This window comes from Carlito syrichta, unplaced genomic scaffold, assembly GCF_000164805.1.
Source record: "Carlito syrichta isolate Samal-C Ts95f unplaced genomic scaffold, Tarsius_syrichta-2.0.1 Scaffold85864, whole genome shotgun sequence".
NCBI lineage: Eukaryota > Metazoa > Chordata > Mammalia > Primates > Tarsiidae > Carlito > Carlito syrichta.
The window spans coordinates 61321-88102 of NW_007029960.1; the positions used below are offsets into that span (position 1 = coordinate 61321).

Below are 26782 nucleotides of genomic sequence, written 5' to 3' on the forward strand. Positions count from 1 at the left end.
CAAAAAAAAAAAAAAAAAAAGATTCAACAACATAAGAAAGATCTGTAAAGCTATGAAAATGGATGGGATAGCTGAGAAAAAAATAATAAGATGGAACAGAAGGGACTAGGATAAAAGGACACTACTATTTAAATTGACTACATGAAAGTTTTTGGTGATCTTGGTGCATTTCAGTCAGATAGTGAAGGTAGAAGCTCAATAGTTCCATAAAATACATTAAATTTAAATCTAAAATCTGACATTTGAATCCCATAGTAAAAAATACATATATTTTTTGAGTTGGAATCTTCCTCTGTCACCCAGGCTGGAGTGCAGTGGCACACTCACAGCCACCACAGATTAGACCTGCTGGGCTCAGTCAATCCTTCCGCCTCAGCCATCCAAGTAGCCGGAACTACAGGCATGTGCTACCAAGCCCAGCTAATTTTTTGATTTATTGTAGAGACAAGGTCTTGCAACGTTGCCTAGGCTGGTCTCGAACCCCTGGGTTTTGGCAGTCCTCTCACCTCAGACTCCTAAAGTGCTGGGATTACAGACTTGAGCCACCACGCCAGGGTGTAAAAAATAATTTTAAGGGCTTTTTTTTTTTTAAGAGGAAAAAGAAGATTTAAAATTTTTTGTTTTAATATTAGAGATATGGCTAACATTTCCAGAAAGCTTTAACAATCTGAACATAGCATTTTATTATTGGTAGAGGCAGATGATGATGATGAGGTTCCTAGAGAGGCGACAGGAGAAGAGAGGGATGGGATTTGACTCTGTTGTTATAAGTAATACAGATGAACAAAGTGACATCACTTGGAGGACCCCGAGTTACAATAGCTGTCACAGCTGATGCAGAAGGAGCAGGAGCCAATGTTTAATGATGAGGCAAAACAATTATACCTTATTGTCTCCTAGGAAGCTAGTTCTTGAAAGCATACAGGTGATCTTTCTTTTAATATCAAGGAGAAGTTTTATCTTACAGCCTGAGTTTATATCTGAAAGAATAAAAGTGAGATGAAATCATTTAGCTAAATCTTCAAGTTTATTTAAAAGAGAATGTTTTCATTTAGAAATGAATGAAATGCCGCTAACTGGAAAGTTAAAAAATGTTGCATTTTGCTTAATATCGCTTTTTCGTTTTCTCATATTAATAGTGCCTGTGAGTCACAACAGATTTTAATATAAAGACATAATTAGCTGTTTTCACTTCTAAATAATATTATTTAGATATTGTTACCCTGTTACACAGTTGAATTCTGCTTTAGTGTTGTATATCAAAATTTATCAAGTAACTCTTTCATATGCTTCATTAAAATTTGTTCTTATTCGCAATTTTAACAATTTTGATCTTCATTCTTCTTTAAATGAAAAAAAGTTGGCTACTATTTTCTATTTAAAAACTTTTGATAGTTAATTGCTATTGTCATTATATATCATATGCTCTCACTTCTCCCTCAAGATAAATAGTTCTACTTTCTTTCATCTTTTTCATGAACACTTCTTATTAAAACTTCATTTATTTGGTCGTCTCTCCATGTTCTTCAAATATTTCTTAAAATAGGAAATCACAAACTTCATAAAATTCTTATAGAAACCAAATCAGAGATTACAAAGATAATATAAGAACAGTGTCAATTTAAATCTTTAAATTGGTTCAGTTATCATTATTATAGTTGTTTCAATTTCTTTAATTGACAGATAAGAATGTATTTATTAGCGACAACATGATGTTTTGAAATATATATACATTGTGGAATAGTTAAATCTAGATAACTAACATATGTATTACCTCAGTTATCAAGTTTGTGGCAAGAACGCAACATCCATTCTCTTAACATTATTCTTAGAATGCAATATAGTCATTAACTACAGTCACGCTGCAGTGCAATAGAACTCTTGAACTTATTCTATCTAATTATAATTTTGTTCAATTATTTTTAATTCAAGTTGACTTAAAATAAAACAAAAATAACTTACCAAGTGAGCTTATCTTGGCTTAGATGGGGAATATTCAACAATCGTAAATGTGGTGGGGTTGTTAAAACTTCAGAAAGGGTAGTTCAGGCTCACAAGGTAGTGATTTTTTTTTCTTTTTTTCCTTCTTTTTTTTTCCCTGAAGTAATCTATCTTTAATTTGTATTTACTTGAAAGTAGACTTTCTGAAATTTGTTTAACTTCTTTTTGTTACTTCTATAGTTCCTTATTTAAATCTATGAATGCAGTTTGAGATTTTTTTTTTTATCTGTAGATGCAACATATGACTCCTTGGATTATTTTAAGCCTTCATGGAATTTTCTTTTTGTAACCAAGATTTACTGTTATCTTACACATTCTTATTTGAATATTCTTTAAATTTTCCCAAGGATCTTTCATTGAATCCTTCATATCCCAAAATTTAGCTTAGGTTTACTTCAAGTCCTTCAATGGATCTTCCTCTAATTTTTCAACATCTTTTTTTATATTATTATAAATCTCTTCTGAAAGCTCTGTATCCTTCTTTACCTCCTTTAAAAAATTATTTGATTCCTTGAAACCCTTTTTTTCACTCATAGATTCTATTTTAGACTATTGAAATTGTTTCATCAAATATGCTTTCAAGTTATTCTTTCAGTTTGAGTTATTATGCAAGGCCTACTTGCCCTTCTTAGCGTCCTTCTTTGCAGCCTTCTTATCCTTTTTTGCATCAGCAGAGTCTGCATCAGTCTTTTTCTTGGCATCTTTCTTGGCATCCTTCTTGGAATCACCCTTTGATTCAATGTCTGTACCACTGGACTTCTTTTCATCTTTCTTATCCTTTTTCTCCTTCTTTTTATCTCCTTTCTCCTTCTTGGCATCCTTTGATTCTTCCCCTTTCTTTTCATCTTTTTTTCCGTCATCCTTTTTTTCATCCACTTTTTCAGTTTCTGATTCTGTAGTTGTATCTTTACCCTTCTTTGACCCTTTTTTATCCTTTTTGGAATCTTTCTTTGCATCAGCTTTTTCACCTTCAGATTCTGTAGTTGAATCCTTGCCTTTCTTTGCATCTTTTTTACCTTTTTTGGGTTCTTTCTTTGCATCTTTTTCACCTTCAGATTCTGTAGTTGAATCCTTGCCTTTCTTTGCATCTTTTTTATCTTTTTTGGGTTCTTTCTCTGCGCCTTTTTCACCTTCAGATTCTGTAGCTGAATCCTTGCCTTTCTTTGCATCTTTTTTACCTTTTTTGGATTCTTTCTTTGCACCTTTTTCACCTTCAGATTCTGTAGTTGAATCCTTGCCTTTCTTTGCATCTTTTTTATCTTTTTTGGATTCTTTCTTTGCACCTTTTTCACCTTCAGATTCTGTAGTTGAATCCTTGCCCTTCTTTGAAGCTTTCTTTCCTTTTTTAACTTCTGATTCTGATTCTGCTGAGTCCTTCTCCACTTTTTTATCTCCTTTCCCTTTCTTATCTTTTTCTGGGGACACAGTTTTCGCTGCACCTGTTTCTTTAGACTCTCCCTTGGAGGGACGAGTTGGTTTTTGCGGAGGCTGCCTCCGGGCAGCTAAGTAAACAGATGGTCTCTCAGAAATTTTCATTAAGGAACGGTACATCCATAATGGTCTTTTACGACCTCTTAATTCATCTTCATCAATTTTCTGAAATATTGGTCAGAATAATAATGAACAACTTGCGGGTTATCTATACAGTTTATATTAATAGATACCAAATGCATTTTAACTTCAGCCATAACTATTTTAGATTTTGATAAAAAGTAGATAAATGAGAAATATTTGTCTTCGAATACTCAGACTCCTGAATTCAACATTACAGAAACAGAGGAAGCCTTGAAACTGCACCAAGGCAAAATGTAACCCTATGATAAAAATGAGAGGCTTTCTCCAGCCAGGGAAATGTTCCTGGATGTTCATATTAACTGTAATATTAGGGACACCAGATTTTGGGGCTTCTCAGGTATGTTTCCTATAATGTGAGGTTGCTAAACAAATAATATGGAATAAGAAAAGCACTTGTATATAATAAAATGAAAATAAAAATCTACTTTCTTCAAGTTGTAGAATTTGAATTATCTTTAATTGTGTTGTCCAATGTGGAATTTAATAGCCACATATGGGACAGGCACAGTGGCTCACGCCTGCGTTCCTAGCTCTTTGTGAGGCAGAGGTGGAAGGATTGCCTGAGGCCAGGTGTTGGAGGCCAACCTGACCAACTTGGTGAGCCCTTGTCTCTACAATCAATCAATCAATCAATCAATCAATCAATTAGCCATGCATAATGGAGCGTGGATCCGTGGTTCCAGCTACTTGGAAGACGGAGGCAGAAGGATAGCCTGGGCCCAGCAAGTCAAGGCTTTGGTGGCGATGATCATGCCACTGCACTCCAGCCTAGGCAACAGAATGAGACTCCGACTCAAACAAAACAAACAAAAAACCAAATAGCCACATGTGCATTTACTTTAATTAAATTCAATTTAAATATATCATTTGATTCCTCAGTTGATAACTTTATTTCAAGTGTTCAATATCCCTACATTTATTTAAAAGTTATAAAATTATTCCATAGTGAGAGAATGTTGTTGGTCAGCTCTGATCTACAACAAATATTAAGTATGTGTGACTCTACAAGCTTACTACTAATAAGTACTCATTACAAATAATTAAATGATCTTTTCAATACTTACAGGAGCTGTATTGTCTCGTATTTGAGAAGGTAATGATCTCCTTTTCATTCCTGGTCGCTGTGGTTTGGGAAATGCCAAGGCAAAGTGTTGCTGATTCCATGATTTTTTGCTTAATTCACTAACTAAAATAAGAAGGGCAAAGCACATACTTCATAGTAAATAGTTAGAATTTCATCAGAACTGGAATAGCAGTAAGTGAATACACAATCCATGTAAGTGAGTGAACAAGTGATACAAATTATGGCTTCATTTATTTGGCAATGTTGAAATTTTTGGTTAGCAATATGAGAAAAATAAATATTGATTTTTCTATTTTGACGAATTTCACAGAGAAGTGTAGAAAGTAGTCATTGCAAAATTAATGTAATCTATAATGTAAATGGAAATAAGTCGTTTTACTGCTGCCTTTTAAATCTGCTTCTTCTAGTCTAGGTTCTTGCTTTATGCTCTTAGTTAAAATAAAATATATAGAGAACTAAATATGTGTTAACTACTTCTATAGCCCCCCAAAGACCTTAGCACTAGTCCTTACAAAAAATATTCAGTAAATATATGATTGAATCTAAGGGCTGTCTGACGATTCCATTAATTAGTAATGCTTTTTGAAGCTACATAAGTAAATGCTATGCGTCCAAGAACTTCATTGTTATAGGTAACATATTTAATTTTTTAAAAATGAAAAATAAATCTCCAGAATGGTGACTGAGGGGTTGAAGTTACCTGAAACTATAATAGAAATAATTAATTAAAGATATTTAAGTTACAAATGAGGCCAATGAGATATTTCATCACTGTACTTCAATATTTTTTTTTGAGTTGGAGTCTCACTCTGTCGCCCAGACTGGAGTGCAGTGGCCACTCCCGGCCACCGCAGCCTCGACCTGCTGGGCTCCGGCGATCCTTCCGCCTCAGCCTTCTGAGTAGCCGGAATTACAGGCATGCGCTACCACGCCCGGCTGATTTTTTGATTTATTGTAGAGATGAGGTCTCGCTGCCCAGGCGGGTCTCGAACCCGCGGGCTCAGGCAATCTACTCACCTCAGCCTCCCAAAGGCGCGGGATTACAGGCTGAGCCACCGAGCCCGGCATAAATATTTTCAGTATTACTATGTGGAGAAAACAGAATTTTTCTGTGAGTCTCCTGAAGACAGTATCAGGATCAATGAGAAAAATTGTACGGAAGGAAAAGTATATTTCATCTCGATATATGACAGAAAAACCACTCGATATTTGAATTCCTACAAAATCAGATAAATTTGCCTTGTGTAATTATAAAATTTCTAGCCAATTATAAGCCAGATATAATCTATCAGGAATGTAGTAAGAGAGATTCTGCTATTTGGATTGAATCTTAGTGCTAGACATAGTTGAGTAGTTGTTTATCCAATTTCTACAATGCTTTTCAACTCTAAGATTATGTGATAGTGCAATTTCTAATATGTTACTATGTTCACCATTATGTTGCTGCACATATTTGCTTAAATTTCCTAGAATTTAAAACAAAACAAAAAGTATATATAAAAGCTGTTCACTGAACCCATGAGAAAGATTTCTTGAGAAATAAAAAGTCAAATATTAATTCTATTCTATGGCAGTTCTGCTATCTCACTTTGAGAACGATAAAAATTATATACCTCTAAAATTAGTAATGTATGCTTTAAAATAAGTATTGAACTCTTTCTTACCTGGAATGTAATTATCATATGTTCCAAAGTTTATTTTTTGACTATTAAAATAAAAGGGAATATGTAATAATTAATGCATACAAAGTCACTGTATTTAATCATCATTGCCATACATAAGCATTTTCTACCAACAGTTAGAGAAATATTTTGCATTCTCAGAGCTCCATTGTTATGTATGATTACTTCATTCTCGCATTAGCAGAACTGAGTGAAGGTGTTATTCAAACCTTAACAGAATTAACTCATGGTGTACCAAATCCCCAGCTTGCACATGTAAAATATACATGCTTTTTAAATTGCAAAGAATAGTTGAATCATTTTTCCCCATCTTATGCTCCAAATTCTCTTGCAATTAAATTTGAAACAAGGCATCACTTTATAAAGACTATGCTTAAGTAAAAGCAGATCCTCAAAATATTCTCAAAACTTCGTGCAATACTGCTACAATTAAGTAGTACATGTATGTGTCTGTGAGCATTTGTTTTATTACTATGTCAACATGTTTGTTCCCATGGAGAGATTTATAGTCAGACATTATTTATTACAAAAATATAATAAAGTAATGGGACCAATAGTATGATTTGTTAGAGAAATATTATTTTATATCATATATTACAGACATAAAGTCATTGTTGATCATGAGTCAGTTTGAATTTATACATAGACACAAACACTCAGACACTCACATAGTGTTTTAATTAGGCAGTATGTAAAAATAAAGGATTATTTACATAAAAACAGTATCTTGATAACTTGATTAAAGAATGAATTTTCTAGGATAAAACTTGGTGCATTTTTGCTATGCTATAACAATTTGAATTGATTAATTGAATAAAATCTGATATGTATTGATCAATAAGTTATTCAGTTTAGTGTTTTCTAAGCTGTGTAATGCACCAAAATTAGTTGTGCTTCTTTATTTGTGTCTCTTAGTTGAGATCCAATCAGGGTACATTTGCACACTATTGGCTGAGAAAATGTGGATGTCCAACCTGAATTGCTTTGTTCAAAATACTCTGAAAGTAGAAATATTTCAAGCTCATAAAATAATATTATTAAATTTGAGATTTTCAAAATGGTATATAGGAAAGATCTTATATAACCTCAAGAGTGTGTTCTTTCATCACCAAGCAATGGAATTAGAAATCAATAATAGAGTTGTCTAGAAAATACATAAATACTTTCAAAAAGAAGCATCTTCTTCCAAAGAAACAATGGTCAAATAGAAATCACTTGCAAATTTATAAAAAAGTAACTGAGCAATAACCTAATGTATCAAAATTGTAGAATGCTGCTAAAATTGCATAGAAAAGTATTCATAGCTTTAATGCTTTATATTAGAAAAACATTAAAATTTATTATTTTAAACCTCTTCATAAAAATTAGAAAATTAGTATGAAGAGAAAAGAAGACAAGGGGAAAATATGTTTCAATTCATTTTTTTTGAGACCAATATAAATAACTTAAAGCCTCTCCATGTCATCACCAGAAATATGTTATAGATGAATACCCCTCATTAACAGAGACACACAATTTCTTAAGATTTAACATATCATACTGAAAAAAATAACCAATATGTAATGATTATTGAGATTTACTCTCCAGAATGAAAATTTGGTTTAACATAAAATCAACAATGCAATCAGTCTAAATGACAAAAGGAATAAGAAAATAAATCATCTGATCATCTTAGTACATGCAGAAGAATTTTTGAAAAAAGTAACAGTCACTCATAGTTAAAAATTCTGAGGATACTAGATAAAAACATGGTTCTGAGTTGGATAAAATGTGTCTCTACAATGCCTACTATTAAAATCAAACCCTGGTGGAATATTGACTGTTTTTCCCTATAAATCAGAAACAAAGCAAAGATGTTCACTCCTACTCTATCTAGTCAATTTTAGAATCTAGACTATATTGTGTTCCACAAAGCAATGAAAGCATTAAGATTGGAAAGGTAGAAGTAAAATTGTTTTTATTTGTAGAGGACATGATTGAGTAAATAGAATATCCAATGGCATCTACAAAAATAATTATTAGAGGTGTTAAACAAATATAATAATGGTATATGATACAAGGTCTAGTTACATAAACGTCGTACTTCTATATACCAGGAAAATTGTAGGACATCAATGTAATAAAATACCATCACTTACAATAGCATAAAAAACAAATTATGTAGAAATAAAATAATTGAAATATGTACAAGACCTGCATTAAAAAAACAAACAAAAAGCCCTAGAAATTTTCCACAGAGAAATAAAGAAAATTAGGAGAAAACAAAACAAAAAGAGAAGCATACAAAAAGACAAATTAAATGTTTAAAGCAGATTTAATCATAATAATTCTAAAACTGATAGCAACTCAAGTGTCCATCAACAGCAAAGTGAATACACTAAATGTGGCTTATTATTGTGATGGGATATATTTCAGAAATCTGAAGAAATGAATTACTGTTATGTGTAACATGGTAACCTGAATAAATACAAAAATATTCTGAAAAAAATTCATAAAAACAATAGCATGTACAGCAGGATTTTACTACATGTATTTCAAGAATAGGCAAGACTGTACACTGAAGAGCCATTTGTTGAAGAGAGGCAGGGTGGATTGACAAGAATCTTGTGAAATGTAACTTTTGAATGTTTAAATTTTTCTATGTAATTTTTGGAGGTGATTGAGTTAGAGTTACTGACAATTCAGCATATCTTGATCTCTTGCATTTTTACTAAGAAGAGTTTATAGAAATCCCTAATAGAATCGAACCCAATACTTTAATTCCCAGTTACTATGGAAATTTGCATATGCAGTAAGCAATAAAATCAATTTAATCTTTTGGACTAGATAGAATCTTTTAACCTGTTGAATTAGATAGAATTTTTCTATTTTTTTTTTTTTTCCCCTCAAGTCTGGTTCTGGGTCTACATCACTTCCTTTACCTCTTTTTTTTCCAGATCAGATTGAATTTGAATTTAATTTTTGATATTTCTTACAGAAAATAAACTGTTATCATGCCTCTTTTTAACTTTCGAGCATTTTTAAATGAATGTAAATGAATTTCCATCAATTTAAATTAAATATCCTAAGACTGATGTATAATTGTAAAACTTACCCTAAGAAGTGGGAAAAAAGTTACAAGACAAAAGACTTTTTTTGTCAATATGCCTAGTGTTTGAACTAAAGTCTCTGAATACAAGGAAACACAGTAATTAATATCTTCTATTATAAGATGAAATGGATTATAGAAGCCACAATTCTGCCTTCACTTTAGACTTATACATTTAATCATGTCAAAATCATTCTCAGTGTATGTGATTTTTTGAAGAAAAAGATTCCCATTAGCAGCAACGTGGAATGCAATGTGTTTGCAACTTAAAAAAGGAAACTAGGCTTAGGTTTTCTAACTTAAAAGTTGAGATTCCAATATTGGAGATTTCATTTTATTGAAAAAAAAATTCTACTCTATAATACCATCATAAAAAGTTTTTTTTTTTTTTTAGGGTAAACATTTAAATATTTTATATTTCTTATTTTTTTCTTTTAGTCTATAATTTTAATTAAGAACAAAATACACTTGCCTTTACTGTCAGCTGTAATTGTACATCTTCTTGGATGTACAGTTTGTATGCTTTAAACTGTCTAATAAGTTCCAAAGTCAAAGTCTTTAAACAATGATGATGTCTCCCAGTTTCATGGGAATTGTTCATAGAACTGTTTTGGCGAACAACTCCAGATATCCTACCAGCAGACTTGAGATTTTTGGATTCTGCATCAGTTGCAGAAAAAAATAAAATAAAACCATAAAAAACTTGAGTTACTCTTCTTGTATGTGTTAGAGAGGTCACTATAAAGGCAAAAGTCAACTGTCCAATGGATAGTCTCTCTGATGGATACTCTATGTGTATCAAGATTTTCTATCTTGCTCTAATATTTTCTGGAGTAGTGTTTCTTAGCATGGATTTATTTTGAGTCCCTCACCCATAAGACATTTTGTAATATTTGAAGATATTTTTATTATCACAATTGTCTGTGTGTATGTGTGTTTGGTGATACTGGTGCTAGTGGGTAGAGACCAGGAATGCTGCTAAGCATTTTGCAGTGCATCTTATAATAAACGTGATGCTGAATCTCCCGTCTTCCAGCCCTCTTCACACACCATTCCAACACAGAGTTATCTCATCTAAAATATTAGTTCCAATATCGATGAACCTATTTCTAGATCAAGGTGAATCCCTAGGCCAGTGTAGTAAGGAGGACTTTATTAATGCTTCTCAAGAGAGAGAAAAACATATAATTTGAGAACAGGAATATAACACTGGAAGTTTAAATATTCATGTTTTTCAATACCGTATCTGATACCACATTGTTATGAGAACCTCTTGTATTTCCTTCAGAGATCTTAGTTCTATTTAACATTAGAAATGAAAGGACTGAATCAACAAACACAATCTGAGTGGTAGGCCAAGACAAGAAGAGGTGAAACTATTACATAGGTCGTTGAGGTTTGGAAAGAGTAAAGGCATTAAAGAGGAATAAGTGGGTAGGGAGAAAACTGAACTCAAAGAAGAAAAGTTTATTTATGAGCTACAAGTTAATATGCAGAATTCAGAGAAAAAAAGATAGAGTAGAAATTGTTTCCCTGCATCTTAACTTATCTTTGTTGAATGAATTGGGAGTTGTGACTTGAATCCACGGAAATACTCTGTTATTAATACTTTGTTAGTAAGAATTTTTGTGTGTGCTTTATTGGCTAATGGAGAGACCATTGGATTATGAATTCTATCACACTCCTTCTGCAATAATGAGAGTTTGAGGATTACATAGAATAACATCATAAAGAAATAATCATAAATCCAAAAGAGGTTTAGAACCATTGTGGGCAAGTTCACTGAAAGCTATGAAATACTGATGATAACAATAATATCATAGATATTTTTTGACGTTTAAACATTTTAAATAAATTATGATATAGTTTAATTTTGTCACATTAGAAACCAGAACACAGAATACTACATAATAGTTACTGAGTAACTCAACCTCTAAATTACAACAAATGCATTCAATCCTTTACACAAAAATTGCCCTTTAAAGTAATAATTGTGGTATCACAGAGTAGGCACGAATGCCTATGGAAAGCCTATTTTCTTTTTAAAATGTCTGTTTCATTTTTCCCTTAACAGTACTGTTAGAAAATCCAGTCACACTTTTCTTTCTATTGCAAAATTTCATTTTTCTCACCTTTGTTCCATGAAAAAGGATTTACATAATTAAAATGTGTTTTTCTGCCTATTTTATTTTACCACAAAATAAATTAAGTATAAGAAATCTATTGTCATCAAATTTGCTTGTCATATCTGGATAATCTGCTTTACATTACAAAGTATATTCACATACTCAGCATTTATCAAGAGGATGCAATGAGCATTATTAACTTTTGATGAAACATTAACACCCTGACCTATGACTGCCTTGAAATCACAGTAACACTCCTCACTGTCATATACAAAAAAAAATTGCTTTGAGAAATTTCCAAAAGGCTTCTACGGAGGTGAAAATTCCCTGATTGAAATTCATAAATTATTTTATTTTACATTCCCTAAAGTATAATGTGATAAGAAATAAAGTAAGACTCATGGTAAAATAAAATAAAATAAAAACATAAAAGATTTATTCAAAGTCATTTATTTTGCTAAAGTACATGAAAAAAGTCTTGTTCAAAATAATCTATGGCATTGCTTGGGAAATATGTATCTCTACTTAAATACATTCTCTCTTGCTTATGATAATAATAATAATACAATCAATATATATAAGCTAAAGAGGATAAATAAAAATCTAACTAGAGTATTTAAGTTATTTTAAAACATAAAATTTAACTTACAATCTTGGTACAGACATTTTCCCCTCCTTGACTTGCAAGGACTTAAGTATTCTAAGTTCAGATTAGTGATGTTCAAAAGTGACATCATAAAGAAGCCAAGAGCACTGAGAGTTAAAGGGGCAAAACAAAAAAAGTCACTTTTACTTGTTTTGTGAGCTCTAAAATTCTAAGATTATTTTTTCCACTTATTACTGCTTAAATTTAGCTGGAAGTTTTAAAAATAACCAATTAATTTTACATCTTAATAAAATACTTGTTTTAATTTTTCATGTAGTTGTAATTGATTGAATGATAAATCAATCAAAAAAAAATCTAAACATTTATCTGTGAAAATCATTTGCAGTTCAAATTTCCCTTATACTAATGTAATTTTTGCTAAATTCTTTTAATAATTTTGCATTTCATTTTTCCATCTTAATCATAGATACAAGATTTTAAACAAGACTAAATGCTTATTAAACTTATAAACATACTGATATCTTTTGAAATAGTCTATTTTTGTTATACTCATAACTCCTCCACACTAATAGGCAAATACAAGTACTACATCAAGTGGTATTTAAACATGCTGTTGTTATTTTATTGTTTTAGAATATTGTAACTAATATTACTTTATTAAGGAACAGTTTTATTAAACTTCAGCTACAACTACCACAGGAGAAAAATTATTTTTTAAAAATCACTGGTTCAATAAAATCTTGTCACTTATGTATCATACCATGGTAAGTTCTAGAGGTGTTAGGGTTGGGGTTGGAGTTATTTATAAATTAGATTTCTGTGATCTGATTGCTTCACGCTCTACTGACTTAATCATATTAATTATCTACTGGTGTTTTTCTGCAATGTAGTGATTTTAAAAGTAAGTACTTTTTAAAAATCTATGCCATTTTGCTTAGGATTTTATAGTTTATACCTAGTTTATGAAAACAATTTTTCAAAAGTATTTCTTTTATCAGCATACAGTAAGATCTAAATAATCACTGAGCAGCCAGCAATGCTTGCCTTCTGCATAATGACCTCATAAATGAATCACTCATTGTCATTCTTAATTAAATGTGTATGACCTACTAAGATCTTAGAGAGTCAAGGATCTTTTTATAATGAGCATATGCTAGTCTTCTATTGCTACAAAAACATTTTACCATAAACTTAGTGGAATAAAATGACATTCATTTATTAACTTATAATTCTGCAGTTCAGAGTCTCAGGCAGGTTCAACTCGAAGTTCTGCTCAGGATCTCACAGGTTAAAATCAAATATTCAGCTGAACTGGGTCTTACCTGGAGGTTCTAATACAGAATCAGTGCCCAAGCACATTTCACTTGGTAGAATTTCTTTGGCTGTAGTTTTAACATCTCTGTTTTCTTGCTTACTGTCGGCTATGGGCTGCTTTTGTTCCTAGAAGCTGCCCGCTTTCCTTCTCACATATCCCCTCTATATCTTCTAACTTGCAATATTTTGTTGAGTCTTTCTCAAAATATACATCTCTCATCTTTTTTCTGTCCTCTTGGACTCAAGAAGTTATATTAGGCCAACCTACATAATTTCTGTATCTTAAGGATCAACTGGGCATTAGGACAGCATATCATGAACATACTGCCTCTCCATAGTTGCAAGCTCCACCCACACTCAGGGGAAGATGGTTGGAATCATTCTTAGAATTTTTGCCTACTAAAAGGTCAAAATTATATTAGGCTTGCTTTAGTATTTGAGGCTTAATAAAATATATCAGCCTCATATATATTTTTTACTATGCCTTAAGATATTATCAATTTCTATTCATCATCAACATTATTAAAAATCACTTATAAGCATTTTTGTGCTTTTTCAAAAGCGGCCTGTGAGCTTAGTAACCATGTCTTCAAACAAAGATATTTCAGTTTTTAAATATATGTTGTAAGTCCTTTATAGATTATGAAGTAATCTGTGTACAGTAACTCATTTATTGCTTATAATAAAAATTATTATTCTACTATAATTATTATAGTAGAAATTTGGAAGAGGTGGTCCTTGATATTTACAAAAGGTATTCTATAAGTCTTTGCAATGTTATTAACTTAAAAAATAGCCTTATAAGAGGGTACCAGCATAATGAACATTTGCATACCCAACCTTGAATTGTACCCCACATATTTAAAATTATTTAAAAAATCAATGTATATAGCTAAATAATTCTACAGGTTTGTAATAGTTTTAACAATTCAATGATTCACATATTTATGTAGGCATGTGCATATATAATATCTGTGTATGTATGATTTGTATATCTGCTCTATCATCTATTTATGATCTTGCCACCTTTGTATTATCAATTTACTTATCTCTTTCTGTGTTAAAGAATTTAAGACACATAAAAAGTGTATCTAAATTTAGAAACTCTCATGATTTAATCACCTCCCAAAGGTCATGCTTCTTAATTCTGATGAATTGGGGATTAAATTTCAGCATGAATTTTGGAGGAAGCCTCATCATTCAGGTTGTAGTACATCTCTTTGGTAAAATGTATTTCTTTTCATTTGGTAAAATGTATTTCTTTTATGTTTTGGGGTACTATTAACTGTTGTAATTTAAATTGTTCCCTTAATATCTTTTTGATAATATATTATTGTTTCATAAAATACAACTGATTGTAGTATACTGATTTGTATCATTCATATTACTAAATGTATTATTATTTAACAGTTTTAGGGTAGTATCTTTAAAATTTTATTTTTATACAATTTTATATATGTTAGAATATAATTTTATATATGTTAGAATATACACACACACCCTCCCATATACATGTGGGAATGTGTGTGTATGTTTTATGTACATAATATCAATCACCTTCAAACCATAAAGTTTCACTTTTTCCTTTCTGATCACTTTCACTGTTAAGTATGATCTTAGCTGTGTACTTGTTATACATGACCTTTATTATGTTGGTGTATATTTCTTCCATATCTAATTTGTTAAGATTTTTTATCATTCAATTATGTCTATGCTTCAAATGCTTGTTCTGTATCTACTTGAGATATATGATTTTAATCTTTCATTCTGTCAGAGATCTGTATCATATTTATTGATTTGAGTGTATTGGATCATCCTTGCTTCCTAGGAATAAATCTCACTTGATTATGGTGTATTTTCTAATGTGCTGTTAAATTTTATTTGGTATCCTTTTCTTGAGAATATTTGTGTCTATGTCCATTAGGGATATTGACTTGTAATGTTTTTTCCTTGTATAGGTTTTGAATTAGGGCAATGCTCACATGATAAAATAAATTTCAAAGTGTTTCCTCCTCTTCAATATTTTGGAAAAGTTTGAGAAAGATTGCTGCTAAAAATTTTTTCCATGTTTGGTAGACTTTACCCATAAAGATATCTGGTTTGGGAATTTTCTTTCTTGGGAGATTTTTGATTACCTCTTTATTAAATAATCTTACTTGTTATTTGCATGATCAGATTTTGTAAGTATTTGTGATTTAGTCTCGGAAGTTTCTATGTGGGTTTGTGTTTTTTAATCCAGGTTGCATTATTTGTATATAATTGTTCATACTAGTTTCTTCATAATGATTTTTATATCTGAAGTACCAGTGGTAATATCTCCTGTTTAATTTTCTATTTTATTTACCTGAGTCTTCTCACTTTTGTCTATCTAAAAGCTTATGTTTTATTTATTTTTTTCATAGAAACCACTTCATTCGTTGATTTTTGTTGTTTTTGTTGTTTTTCTATTCTCAGTTTTATTTATTTCCTCTCTGATCTTTATGTTCTTGTCCTATCAATTTGGGACTTATTTTATTCTTCTTTTTCATGTTTCTTTAGGCATACTGTTAGCTTGTTTACTTGAGAGTTTTCTTCTTTCTTAATGCAGGTGTATGGCTATAAATATTCCTTTTAGAATTGCTTTTACAGCATTCCATAAGTTTAGTTACATTGTGTTTCCATTTTTGTTGGTTTCAAGATATTTTTTAAATTTCCCTTATCTGTTGTGACCCATTGATTGTTCATAAGTATGTTGTTTAATTTCCACATATTAATGCATTTTCCAAAATTCAGTCTGCTATGGACTTCTAGTTTTGAACCACTGTGGTCAGAATGCATAAAAATTAGATAAAATTTTCTGCATATGTCTGTTATGTCTATTTGGTCTCAAGTGTATTTTAAATTCACAAAATTTTTTGTACTTTTAAAATGTTCCACTCATGTATGAATAGTTCTATTCATTGTTGGAAATGAAGTATTAAAGCCATCTATGATAGACATATTTCAGTCTTATTTTTTCTTCAGATATTTGTTTATATATTTTGGTACTCCAATATTGAATATATTATATATACACCATATATTATTAGTATATACTATATAAACATATTATACATACATACATATTATATATTTGCATATATGCATACAGCAGATAATAATATATAATATATATTAAATACTATAAATAATATATAATAGTGTATACATATTATATACATATTTACAAATGTTCTATATTCTTTATCATTATATAGTAATCTTTTTTTTTTTGTCCCTTGTGACAGATTTTGTCTTAAAGTCTATGTTGTCTGGTATAAGTAATACTACCTCTACTCTCTTTTGACTTCTATTTGCAGGTAATATCTTTTTTCCATTACTCTACATCCCGCCTATGTGAGTCTTTAAAATTGAAGTAAGACTTTTGTAGTCAGCATATCCTTGGGCCTTTTTTTTTTTAATGAATTCAACTACTCTGTCTTTTAATTAGAGAATTGAATCTGTTTGAATTTAGTGTAATTACTAATGAGCAGGTACTTACTATTGTCATTGTTTTAGTACTTTTCTGACTATTTTGCTGCCCTTTGTTCCTTTGTTTTTGTCATTCTATGTTCCCTTGTGATTTGATGATTTAATACTTAGATATTATATGTTTTGATTCCTTTCTCATTACCTTGTTTGTGTCTACCACACGTTTTCCAGAGAATCACATGCCCATCTCCTTTGAAGACACCCTCACAGACAACCCAGAAATAAAGCTTTACTAGTTCTCTAGGTATCCCTTAACCCAGAAAAGCTGACTTCTGAAATTAACCCTCACAATAAATATTTTATACATATATATTTTATATATATCTTATATATATCTTATATATAATTATATATACACACACACATATATATAATCTTTGATAGTTACAAAAGTTGTCCTATTTTTATTTTTTGATTCTCTCAAAAAAAAAAAAAAAGACTTAAAGGGTTTATATCGTACAAGCAGAAATAAAAAAAAAATTTTGTGTTGCCCTCTTTGGCTTTGTAATAGTGTTTTGAAAACAATTGAGCAAATATCTTATGAGAGAGAAATCTCAAACCCATTTTGCCCCTAGGCTAAATAATCATGGCTGACTGAGTACTGTGTATATTTGCCCGTGTAGTACATGGTTCCACAAAGATCCTACCAGAATGGTAGAGAAAGTAGAGAGGAAAATAAATCAATGATCCAACCCTTAAATAATAAAAAGTGTAGCACAAACTGTTTTGCTTTAAGTAAGAATGCGGGCTGGGACCATACTCTTAACTTTGATTCACAAGCCATATATTTAGACATATCGCAGGTGGTCTTCCATCCATACTCTTTCTCAGACTCTAGAACTGCTAGAGGAGGATGTAACCTATTACAAAGTTCTTGTAATTTTAGTCATATTCTTTTTACCTTGGCTTGTTGTTTTATTATATAGTCTTTTTAACAGTATAATATTCTATTGTTACTTAATGTATAAATCTATAAACTGTATTGCAATAGCACAGTGGGAGAAAAATAATATCCCAAATAATCAGTGCAGATGAAGGCATCAATTTGACATAAATTACCAGAGCTTACAGGAAAGAATCAAAAGATTAATGAACTGAAAAACTAAATGGAGAGAAATTGGAAAGACACACAAGATTGTATTTGCATTAATCATATGCATAAAGAACTTTAACTTTTTTAATGTAGAAGGATTGTACATTAACTGCTGTGATTTAAATTAGTAAATGTCTTAGTTCATTCCAGCAGCTATAACAAAATATCTTAGACTGGATAATTTATAAACAACAGAAATTTATTTCTCATAGTTCTAAAGAGGCTAAGAAGTTCAAGATCAAGGTGTCAACATATTCTATGTTTACTGAGAGCCCATTCTTCATGGACAGTGACTTCTGGGTGTGAAAGATTAGATACGGTGAAAAAGGCATACAGGCTTCTTCAAGCCTCTTGTATAAGGATTAATAAGCTTTATACCATTCATAAGAGTTTCACCCTCATGGCTTAATCACTGTCTAAAGGTCCCACTGCTTTATAATATTACAGTGGAGATTAAGTTTCAACATGAATTTTTAGGGGACACTAACATTCAGACCATAATAACATTTGATCTTGGCCCCTTAAATTTATTTTTTCATGTGTAAAATATATTCATTGCATTCCTATAGCTCCCAAATCTTAATTTGATCCAACATCAATTTTAAAATTAAGTTCAAAATCTCATCTAAATAGAATTTAAATCACCTTAGATGAGACTGAAGGTACAATTCACCCTGAGACAAATTGCTCACCAATTGCAAACCTGAGAAACAAAACAAGTTATGTGCTTCCAAAATACAGTGGTAGGACTTGCATAGAATAGATATTTCCATGCTAAAAGAGAGCAATGAAATAGAAAAAAGGATAACAAATCTCAACTAAATTCAAAACCCAACAAGGCAAACATTAAATTTTAAGATTTCAGGATATTCTTCTTTGATGGAAGTCCCACCTTCCGGACACACTGAGATGAGGATTGGGTCCCCAAACTTCCAGGTAGACCCATCCCCATAGCTTTGCTATCACAACCCACATAACAGCTTTCACAGGTTGGTTTGGCTTGTCTGTAGTCCTCCCATGCTGCAGTTTGTTGCCCAAGGCTTTAAAGGTCTGGCGTGACTGGAGCAGCCCTGTCTCCATGACTTTGCTAAGCATAATCTTAGCCAGTGCTCACTACGCCATTCCTATATTAATATGCATTTTCAAAATTTGGGGATAATTGTTTTTCACGTGTCAGTATTTCCTGGAAGGCTTGTTTAATACTGACTGATGGAAACCAACTCAGAGTTTCTGATTTAAAGGGTCTCGGGTAGGGCATGAGAATTTGCTTTTCTAAGAAGTTCCCACATACAACTGATGCTTTCAGTAAAGGGACTCACTTTTAAAACTATTGCTTTGGCCGGGCTCGGTGGCTCAGACTGTAATCCCAGCGCTTTGGGAGGCCGAGATGAGCGGATTGCCTGAGCCCTCGGGTTCAAGACCCGCCTGGGTAGTGAGACCTCATCTCTACAATAAATCAAAAAAAAAAAAATCAGCCGGGCGGTAGCGTGAGCCTGTAATTCTGGTTACTCGGAAGGCTGAGGCGGAAGGATCGCCGGAGCCCAGCAGGTCGAGGCTGCGGTGGCCGGGAGCGGCCACTGCACTCCGGTCTGGGCGACAGAGTGAGACTCCGACTCAAAAAAAAACAAAAACAAAAACTATTGCTTTAATCATATTGCTATAAGTTGATAAAGGTTAAAATGATGATTTAGTGTTACGAAAGATTGCTAAAATAGGGGAATAATGAACATTGTATGTAAACATATATCAGTAATGAAACAATATACTTTTTCTTATCCGTCATCAGAGTATGTCTATATTCAAACTTTACTCCTAATTTTGAAATAGTCCTCACAAAGAGTAATCTAGCAAAATAAAACTTAGATAAGAATTTTAATACATTTGATACTATGTTTTATATATCTTGAAATCTAAAGATATAAAAGTTATTGGATAAACAGTTTATTGATGATGATATGTATCTATAAATCATATAATTTATTACATAAGTTAGGTTAAAAAAATAATTAAAACTGCCTAGTTAGAAGGTTGCTTTTCTTCCTTTGTGACTTTGTACAAATTTAATGATCTTTATTCTCTTTTTCCCTTAATAAGTATTTTGCTCAAGTGATAGTAATTAAACTGTTAGTGGAAAAAAACTTTTAGAATGTGTACAATAGCATAGCACATGTGTAAATTCTGTTATGTCAAGTTTAGAAAAGCTGAGATATAAATGGCAATGATAGAGCAAAATATATTGCTCTGAGGAAAATTGATTGTAGCTAGTGCCTGAACTCATTTTCCAACAATTACTTTCACCTCTGATGTTAATATACATCTGTTTTATTTGTTTGGGTATTATTCTCTGAGTGCAAATATCTGTGAAATCCAAGTATCTTTTGTACTATGAGTGTCAAAACATTATATTTCTGAATATAAATTCTCCAGAAGTTATTTTTGAGTAGATAATTTGTTGTAAGGTTACAGCTTATTTATTCTCTAATACAACAAATTTTAAAAACATTTCTTATTGTACTATTTAAGATATGCAAGCACTATAATTATGCTATAAATTTCTTATATATTTATATAAAGAAATATGGAAGCATGCAATTCCAATCCAATTTGAGAAAAAATGTTATAATAAAATGAAAGTTGTCAAAGATTGATCTTACATTTTCTTTATTAATGAGCAGCAATAGTCCTCATTGTCCCCTATTATTTTCCTAATTCCTGAAGTACAGCCTTAGATTGAATTGCAGATTCAGGAGTTATTCCTCAGCATTTAGAATTCGGAATTCACTGTCTTAACCACTACACAAGAATCTCATAATTTTTTTATTTGTAGAAGCAAGTGAGGAGCTATGTGATTACGGATAATCAACCTTGCCCAGAGATGTCAGGGTAATGCTTTATAAAAAGATAATACTTAACCTGTTTCTCAGGTAATGAGAACTACATGAGAAACATAGCAGTCAACATCCATGAAGCAATACAGGTATACAGGGTAAAGAAGAAACAAAAGTGTTCAATGAGGAACAACTGGGAAAAAAAGAAAGGAGTGTTAGAAGGCGAGGTTGGAATTTTGATAGAATAACATTTGGAAAAGTGTTTATCTGCAAAAAAAAGAAGTAGACTTAGAGGAGTAAGCAGGTCCATCTTTTAGAAATATAGCAAGGAAAATATAGTGTCATGAAAACAGAACGTTGCAACGAGTCAAGAGTTTTAGTTTTTCACCTAGAAGATGACTTCCTGGGAACTAAGCTTAAGTAAGAAGTTGTCTATAGACTTCTGGTCCCCCCCACACCACAAAAAAATTGATGACTGTTTATCTTAAATAAGAGTTTATCTGAAGTCACATAAAAAAGAATAAAAAATTAAATCTGAAATGTTATCTACTAAAATATAATAAAGCATTAAAATTAATATCATTAATATTCAAACCATAAAATTGTTTTCTTATTTTAGAAGTTTATAGTACTCAGAAATAAAGAAAATAGAGTAGTAGAGATAAGAAAGCTATATGTATTAAGAGTTAATTAGATATTAACAACTATTGTCCTGGATTAAAAAGCTGATTCTTGAAGTTTTGTGCTTATTGATTTTTCAAATATGCCACAAATTTACATCAATTTTAAAAGAACAACAATAAAATTAAACCAACAAAAAATTAAAGAGATGTGATTTCTATACCCAGCAGATAATAATCTATACATAAAAGTAAACATAAAATCATATTTTAATAGATTGTAAAAAAAAGTGCAATACAGTAGGTAAGAGTTGATAAGAATGACTTTGTTCAAAGATTAAAAAATGGGATGAAAATGTGTAAATAATGATCATTTATTTTCACAAAATACCAGAGGTTTATTCACATTTTTCAATTATAAAAGTTGACTTTTATTATATAAAATTGTTATAGAATTCAATAAAATAATAAAAATGATTACATATGATGAATCGAGTATTTATAGCAAGTATGTAAAATTCTATAGTTGACTTTTTTTAAAAAAGGAATGTAATGAGCAGACAGTATGACAGACATCTAATAGTTCTAAAGTTATGTTTTTACTAGTTCAGATTTCTAAAGTGAATTTATTTTTGCTGAAAATACTAGTTTTAATCTATACACAAAATTTAAAATACTGTATAAAAATATGCATGCTGTATTTTTCTAGCATAAACATACTTTCTGGAGATTTGAGGATTTCTTTCAATTTTTTCCTATTGACTATACCATTTTATAGTATTATTGAAAACTTTGTGAGATTCTCGTTATAAAATGTATTTTTTTGTTTGTAGATCCATATATTAATGGAATAACTGAGAAGTCATGCAAAGGTTAGAATAATTTATAAATGCATTTATTTAAAAATTATATACTTGACAACACCCATTGAGGACATGTACTTTGAAATTTTATTTTTTTCTTTTTGTACATCTACATTTTTATATAGGTGAAAGTTTTTTTTAGTGTCAGGTAAATAATCATGTCTTTTTTCTAAATAAACATTTAGATTGCTCTAATATTCCTTCTTTTTTTGCTTAATTTTCAATCTTATCTGATAAAACTGGAAATATACCAGAGGAAAGATTTTAATATTATATTACAAACAAAATTGTTAGCTTGATGATATCAGATTTTTTATTAATTTTATACATATGCTTGGTGTATGTCAACAAACTAATATACTCCAAACTCTTTTAAAATTTCTTTTTAAAACTATGAAATTAATTTAAACTTCCTGTGATTCATGGTACTGCTACTAAAAAATCTACCTTACTACAATGTATGTGGCTATTTCCTCATCGCTCAAGTACAAAATCAACTTCCACACATTTTTTCCTTAAGGGTCACTATAACACAGTCTTCAGAAAGGGAAATGTATGTGTTTTGTTCATTTCTGTACCTTTTGTTTCCATTATTTTGTTGACATACAGCATACAATGAATAACTAACTATCAATTAATCCAAGGTCACTGGCTTGTCACCAACCTACATTGGCTCATGCTTTGGTCTGAATATTTGTCCTTCCTAAAACTCATGTTAAAATTTAATTGTCATTGTAACAACATTAAGAAGGAAGACTTTCAAGAGGTGATTAGGCCATGAGGGCTCTGCCCTCATGAGTGGGATTGGTGCTGTTATAAAGGAACAAGGTTAGCCACCTCTTGCTTTCTCTCTCTCACTTCTCTTTGCCATTCTGCACTGCCCCCATGTGATGATGTAGAAATAAGGCCAAGTGCTGTGAGCAGTGCCAAGTTAGAGGTAACCAGATCCACAAACACTTATGTCATTCCACAATGTCAGACTTTTACTATCTAAATCATGCTTTCTAAACAATAAAAACCACAAGCTACATGGAGTTCCCAAGGAGGAAATACTACTTAGAACTACCCATTCATTGGGAGTCAGCACTGTGGGCACACAGTCTCAAGCCATTCCACACGTTGGTCAGTATTGCAAACCATACCTAATAGTCTACTTAATCAATATATAAATGTTATAGATTGAATATTGCACAGAAAACGAAGTAACATTTAAAAAAGGATAGTCAACCAGTCCAGAGGAAAACAGATGAGCAGAAGAAGATTTTCTGGGCCAGTATGGAATAGTGTTTTGATGTGGACAAAGCCTCTAGTGGTAGATGGTACAGAGCCTCTGGCAGCAATGGCCAGGTTCTTATGATGAAAGATAGTAAGATAATGCCATGAAGAATTGTTGAAGCCTTGTCTTTTTTTTTTTTTTTTTTTGAGTTGGAGTCTTACCTTTGTTCCCCCAGGCTGGAGTGCAGTAGCCCACTCACAGCCACCACAACCTCCACCTGCTGGGCTCAGGCAATTCTTCCACTTCAACCTTCCAAGTAGCTAGAACTGTAGACACATGCCACCATACCTGGCTAGTTTTTGTGATTTATTTTAGAGACAAGGTCTCCCCAAGTTGCTCAGGCTGGTCTCAAACCACGGATTCAGGCAATACTCTTGCTTTGGCCTCCCATAGTGCTGGGATTTAAGGGTGAGTCACCCCACCGGGGCTGATGTCCTTTTATGGCCACAAAGTCCTCTGGTGAGGACTGAGAGTAGAAGAATGTATGTTTGAATATGTCCCTATCAGGTTGGATGCAATCCTTATTGACAAGGCCCAGCGTCTGGTCCCTGTTGACATGATGCTTTTTAAAATGTAAACTGGAGTATTTTTCTAAGTTGAAGTTGTTTATGTCAGGGGTGCTCTAAACACCCTCACTAGACATCACCTGATATTGAACTTCTCCGCTTCTAAAACTGTGAGTCAATACATTTCTGTTCAATGTAAACTACCCCGTTTTAAGTATTCTGTTATAGCAACACACAATGGACTGAGAGATAAACTGGTACAAGAGAACTGTAGTGCTGATATAACAAATATCTGAAAATGTGGAAGTGGCTTTGGAACTAAAAATTAGTAGAGCTAGAAAACTTTGGAGAAGCAGGCTAGAAAATGCCTCAATTGTCATGAATGAAAGTATTCATGGAAATTCTGCTGAAGACTCAGAAGTGGAGGAGAGCTGCCAGAAAATCTGAAACTTCTTAGAGATTACTAAAGTGATAGTGATCATAAAGCTATTAGAAATATGGACAGTAAAGATGATTCTGGTAAAATCTCAGGCAGAAATGAGGAAACTCACATTGGAAATTGGAACGAAGGCCATCCTTGTTATAAAGTGGCAAAGAACATGGCTAAATTGTGCCCAGGAAAGGCAAAATTTAAAAGCCATGTTCTTGAATATCTAGGTGATGAAATTTCTGAGCAAAGCATTGAAAAGATTGCATGTTTTTTCTTAAATGCATATAGTAAAATGTGAGAAGAGAAAAATGACTTAAAGACAGAAGTAACCATCAAAAGAAAAGCAGAACAGAGATTTGGAATGCTCCAATTTGGTCGTGTAAATAAAAAGGCCTGTTTAGGAGAAAAAGCACACATACATACACACACACAAACACACACACACACACACACCCCAAAAATAAAAGGTGTGATCAAGTGATGACCATTTGATAAAATTAGTACAAATAGTAAGAAACCAGATGCTATTTTACAGGACATGGAACATGAAAGAATGACTTTTTTTTTTTTTTTTAGAAGGCAAGATTTACTGAGAAGACAGAAAAGCTCCCACAGTGAGAGGAAACCTGAGGGGATTGTCAGGAAAAACGAACTTATTTGCATTTCAAAGATCTTTGAGGCTGCCTGCCCCATCACAGGCTTATAGCACTAGGATATCAGAGGTTACGTTTACAAGAGGGAAGCTGCAGGACCTTAGATTTTACTGCCCTGTTCCACCTCAAATGTCTGCTTATCTCCTTCTAGTACAGCACTCTTTGGTCACCCTGGGTCATGGCTCAAGTGGGCCTGGCTGATGCTCCAGTCACCATTCTGGAAGATATAATTCATAAACCTTGATGGTGTCCATGCAGTGCTAATTTTGCAAGCATGCAGTGTGCACAAAATTGGAGGCGTAGCTACCTTCAGCTAGAATTCCAAGAATGCAGCAAAGACCTGAGACATAAGCCGAGATGCCCCAGAAAGTTTTCACTAGGGGCAATGTCTACTAATAGGGTCACAGGGGTGGGGCCATTTTCAAGTCTCTAAACTGTAAAACTGCAGTGTGTAACATCAGCCTGGAAGAGCTATAGACACAAGACTCCAACACAGGAGAATTACTCTGTGGGCTGAACTCAGTAAAGCCATAGAGATGGCACTTTCTAAAGCCTTGAGGGTCCAACCTCTATCTCAGTGAGACTCAGATGTGAGACACAGAGTCGAGGAAAATTATTCTGTAACTATAAGATTTAGTGTTGTTTGCTCTGTTTTGTTTTGGACTTACTTTTGGACAAGTTACCTTTTTCTTTTTGCCTATTTTTTTCTTTTGGAATGATAATGTCTAACCTATGAGAGTCCTACAATTGTATTTTAAAAGTAGATAACTTGTTTGATTTCACAGTCCCACAAATAGAGGAAAATTTACCTCAGGATGAGTCATGCCTTGGATTTTACCTACATCTGATTTAGATGAAACTCTGGACTTTGGATTTTTAAGTTAATGATGGAATTACATAAGACTTCTGGGACTTTGGGGATGAAATGAATGTATTTTGTGTGTAAAAAAGATGTGAGTTTTGGGGAACCAGAGGCAGAAATACATGGTTTAGATATTTTTCCCCTCAAAAACTCATGTTAAAATTTAGTTTTCATTTTAACAATATTAAGAGGTGGGATTGTTAAGAGATAAAAGGCCATGAGGTAATGTTCTCATCTCATAAGTGGAACTGGTGATGTAAATGGATAAATTGGGCCTTAGATGAAAACATGGAAAAATCTTAACATTGGTCTTGGCAATGATTTTTTTGATATGACACTAAAGGCACAGACAACAATAGCAAACATAAACAAGTGGAACTATCTCAACCTTAAAAGCTTCCTAAAAGAACTAAAGATCTACCTTCCATATGACTCCACAGTCCCCTTAGTGGGAATATAGTTAGAGGAATTCTAATCATTCTATGAAAAAGATACCTACACACACACATGGTTACTGCCACATTATTCACAATAACGAAAACACAGAACCAACTGTGCTATGGATAGAAAGAGGACTGGATAAAAAAAAATGCGGTACGTATACATGATGAAATATTATACAACCATAAAGAAGGACAAAATTATGAACTTCGCAGCAACTTGA

At 32.1% G+C, this 26782-nt stretch overlaps 1 protein-coding gene across 1 annotated transcript; it reads right to left on the reverse strand.

The window, feature by feature from the left end:
• Positions 1–2616: 2616 nt before the first annotated feature.
• On the reverse strand, positions 2617–12222 carry CYLC2 (cylicin 2). Its single transcript, XM_008057016.1, has 5 exons — positions 12206–12222; positions 6325–6365; positions 4641–4762; positions 3285–3597; positions 2617–3212 (listed from the first exon to the last, which is right to left on the reverse strand). Exons 1-5 carry the CDS (start codon positions 12220–12222, stop codon positions 2617–2619), a joined length of 1089 nt encoding a protein of 362 aa, XP_008055207.1.
• Between the last annotated feature and the right edge of the window lie 14560 nt (positions 12223–26782).

Excerpts from the sequence above, each read along its gene's own strand:
- CYLC2 (XM_008057016.1), bottom strand. Across the intron at positions 4,763-6,324 it reads ATATGATAATTACATTCCAG|TTAGTGAATTAAGCAAAAAA; the intron begins GTAAGAAAGAGT and ends TTCTTATTTTAG. Across the intron at positions 3,598-4,640 it reads TACGAGACAATACAGCTCCT|AAAATTGATGAAGATGAATT; the intron begins GTAAGTATTGAA and ends CCAATATTTCAG.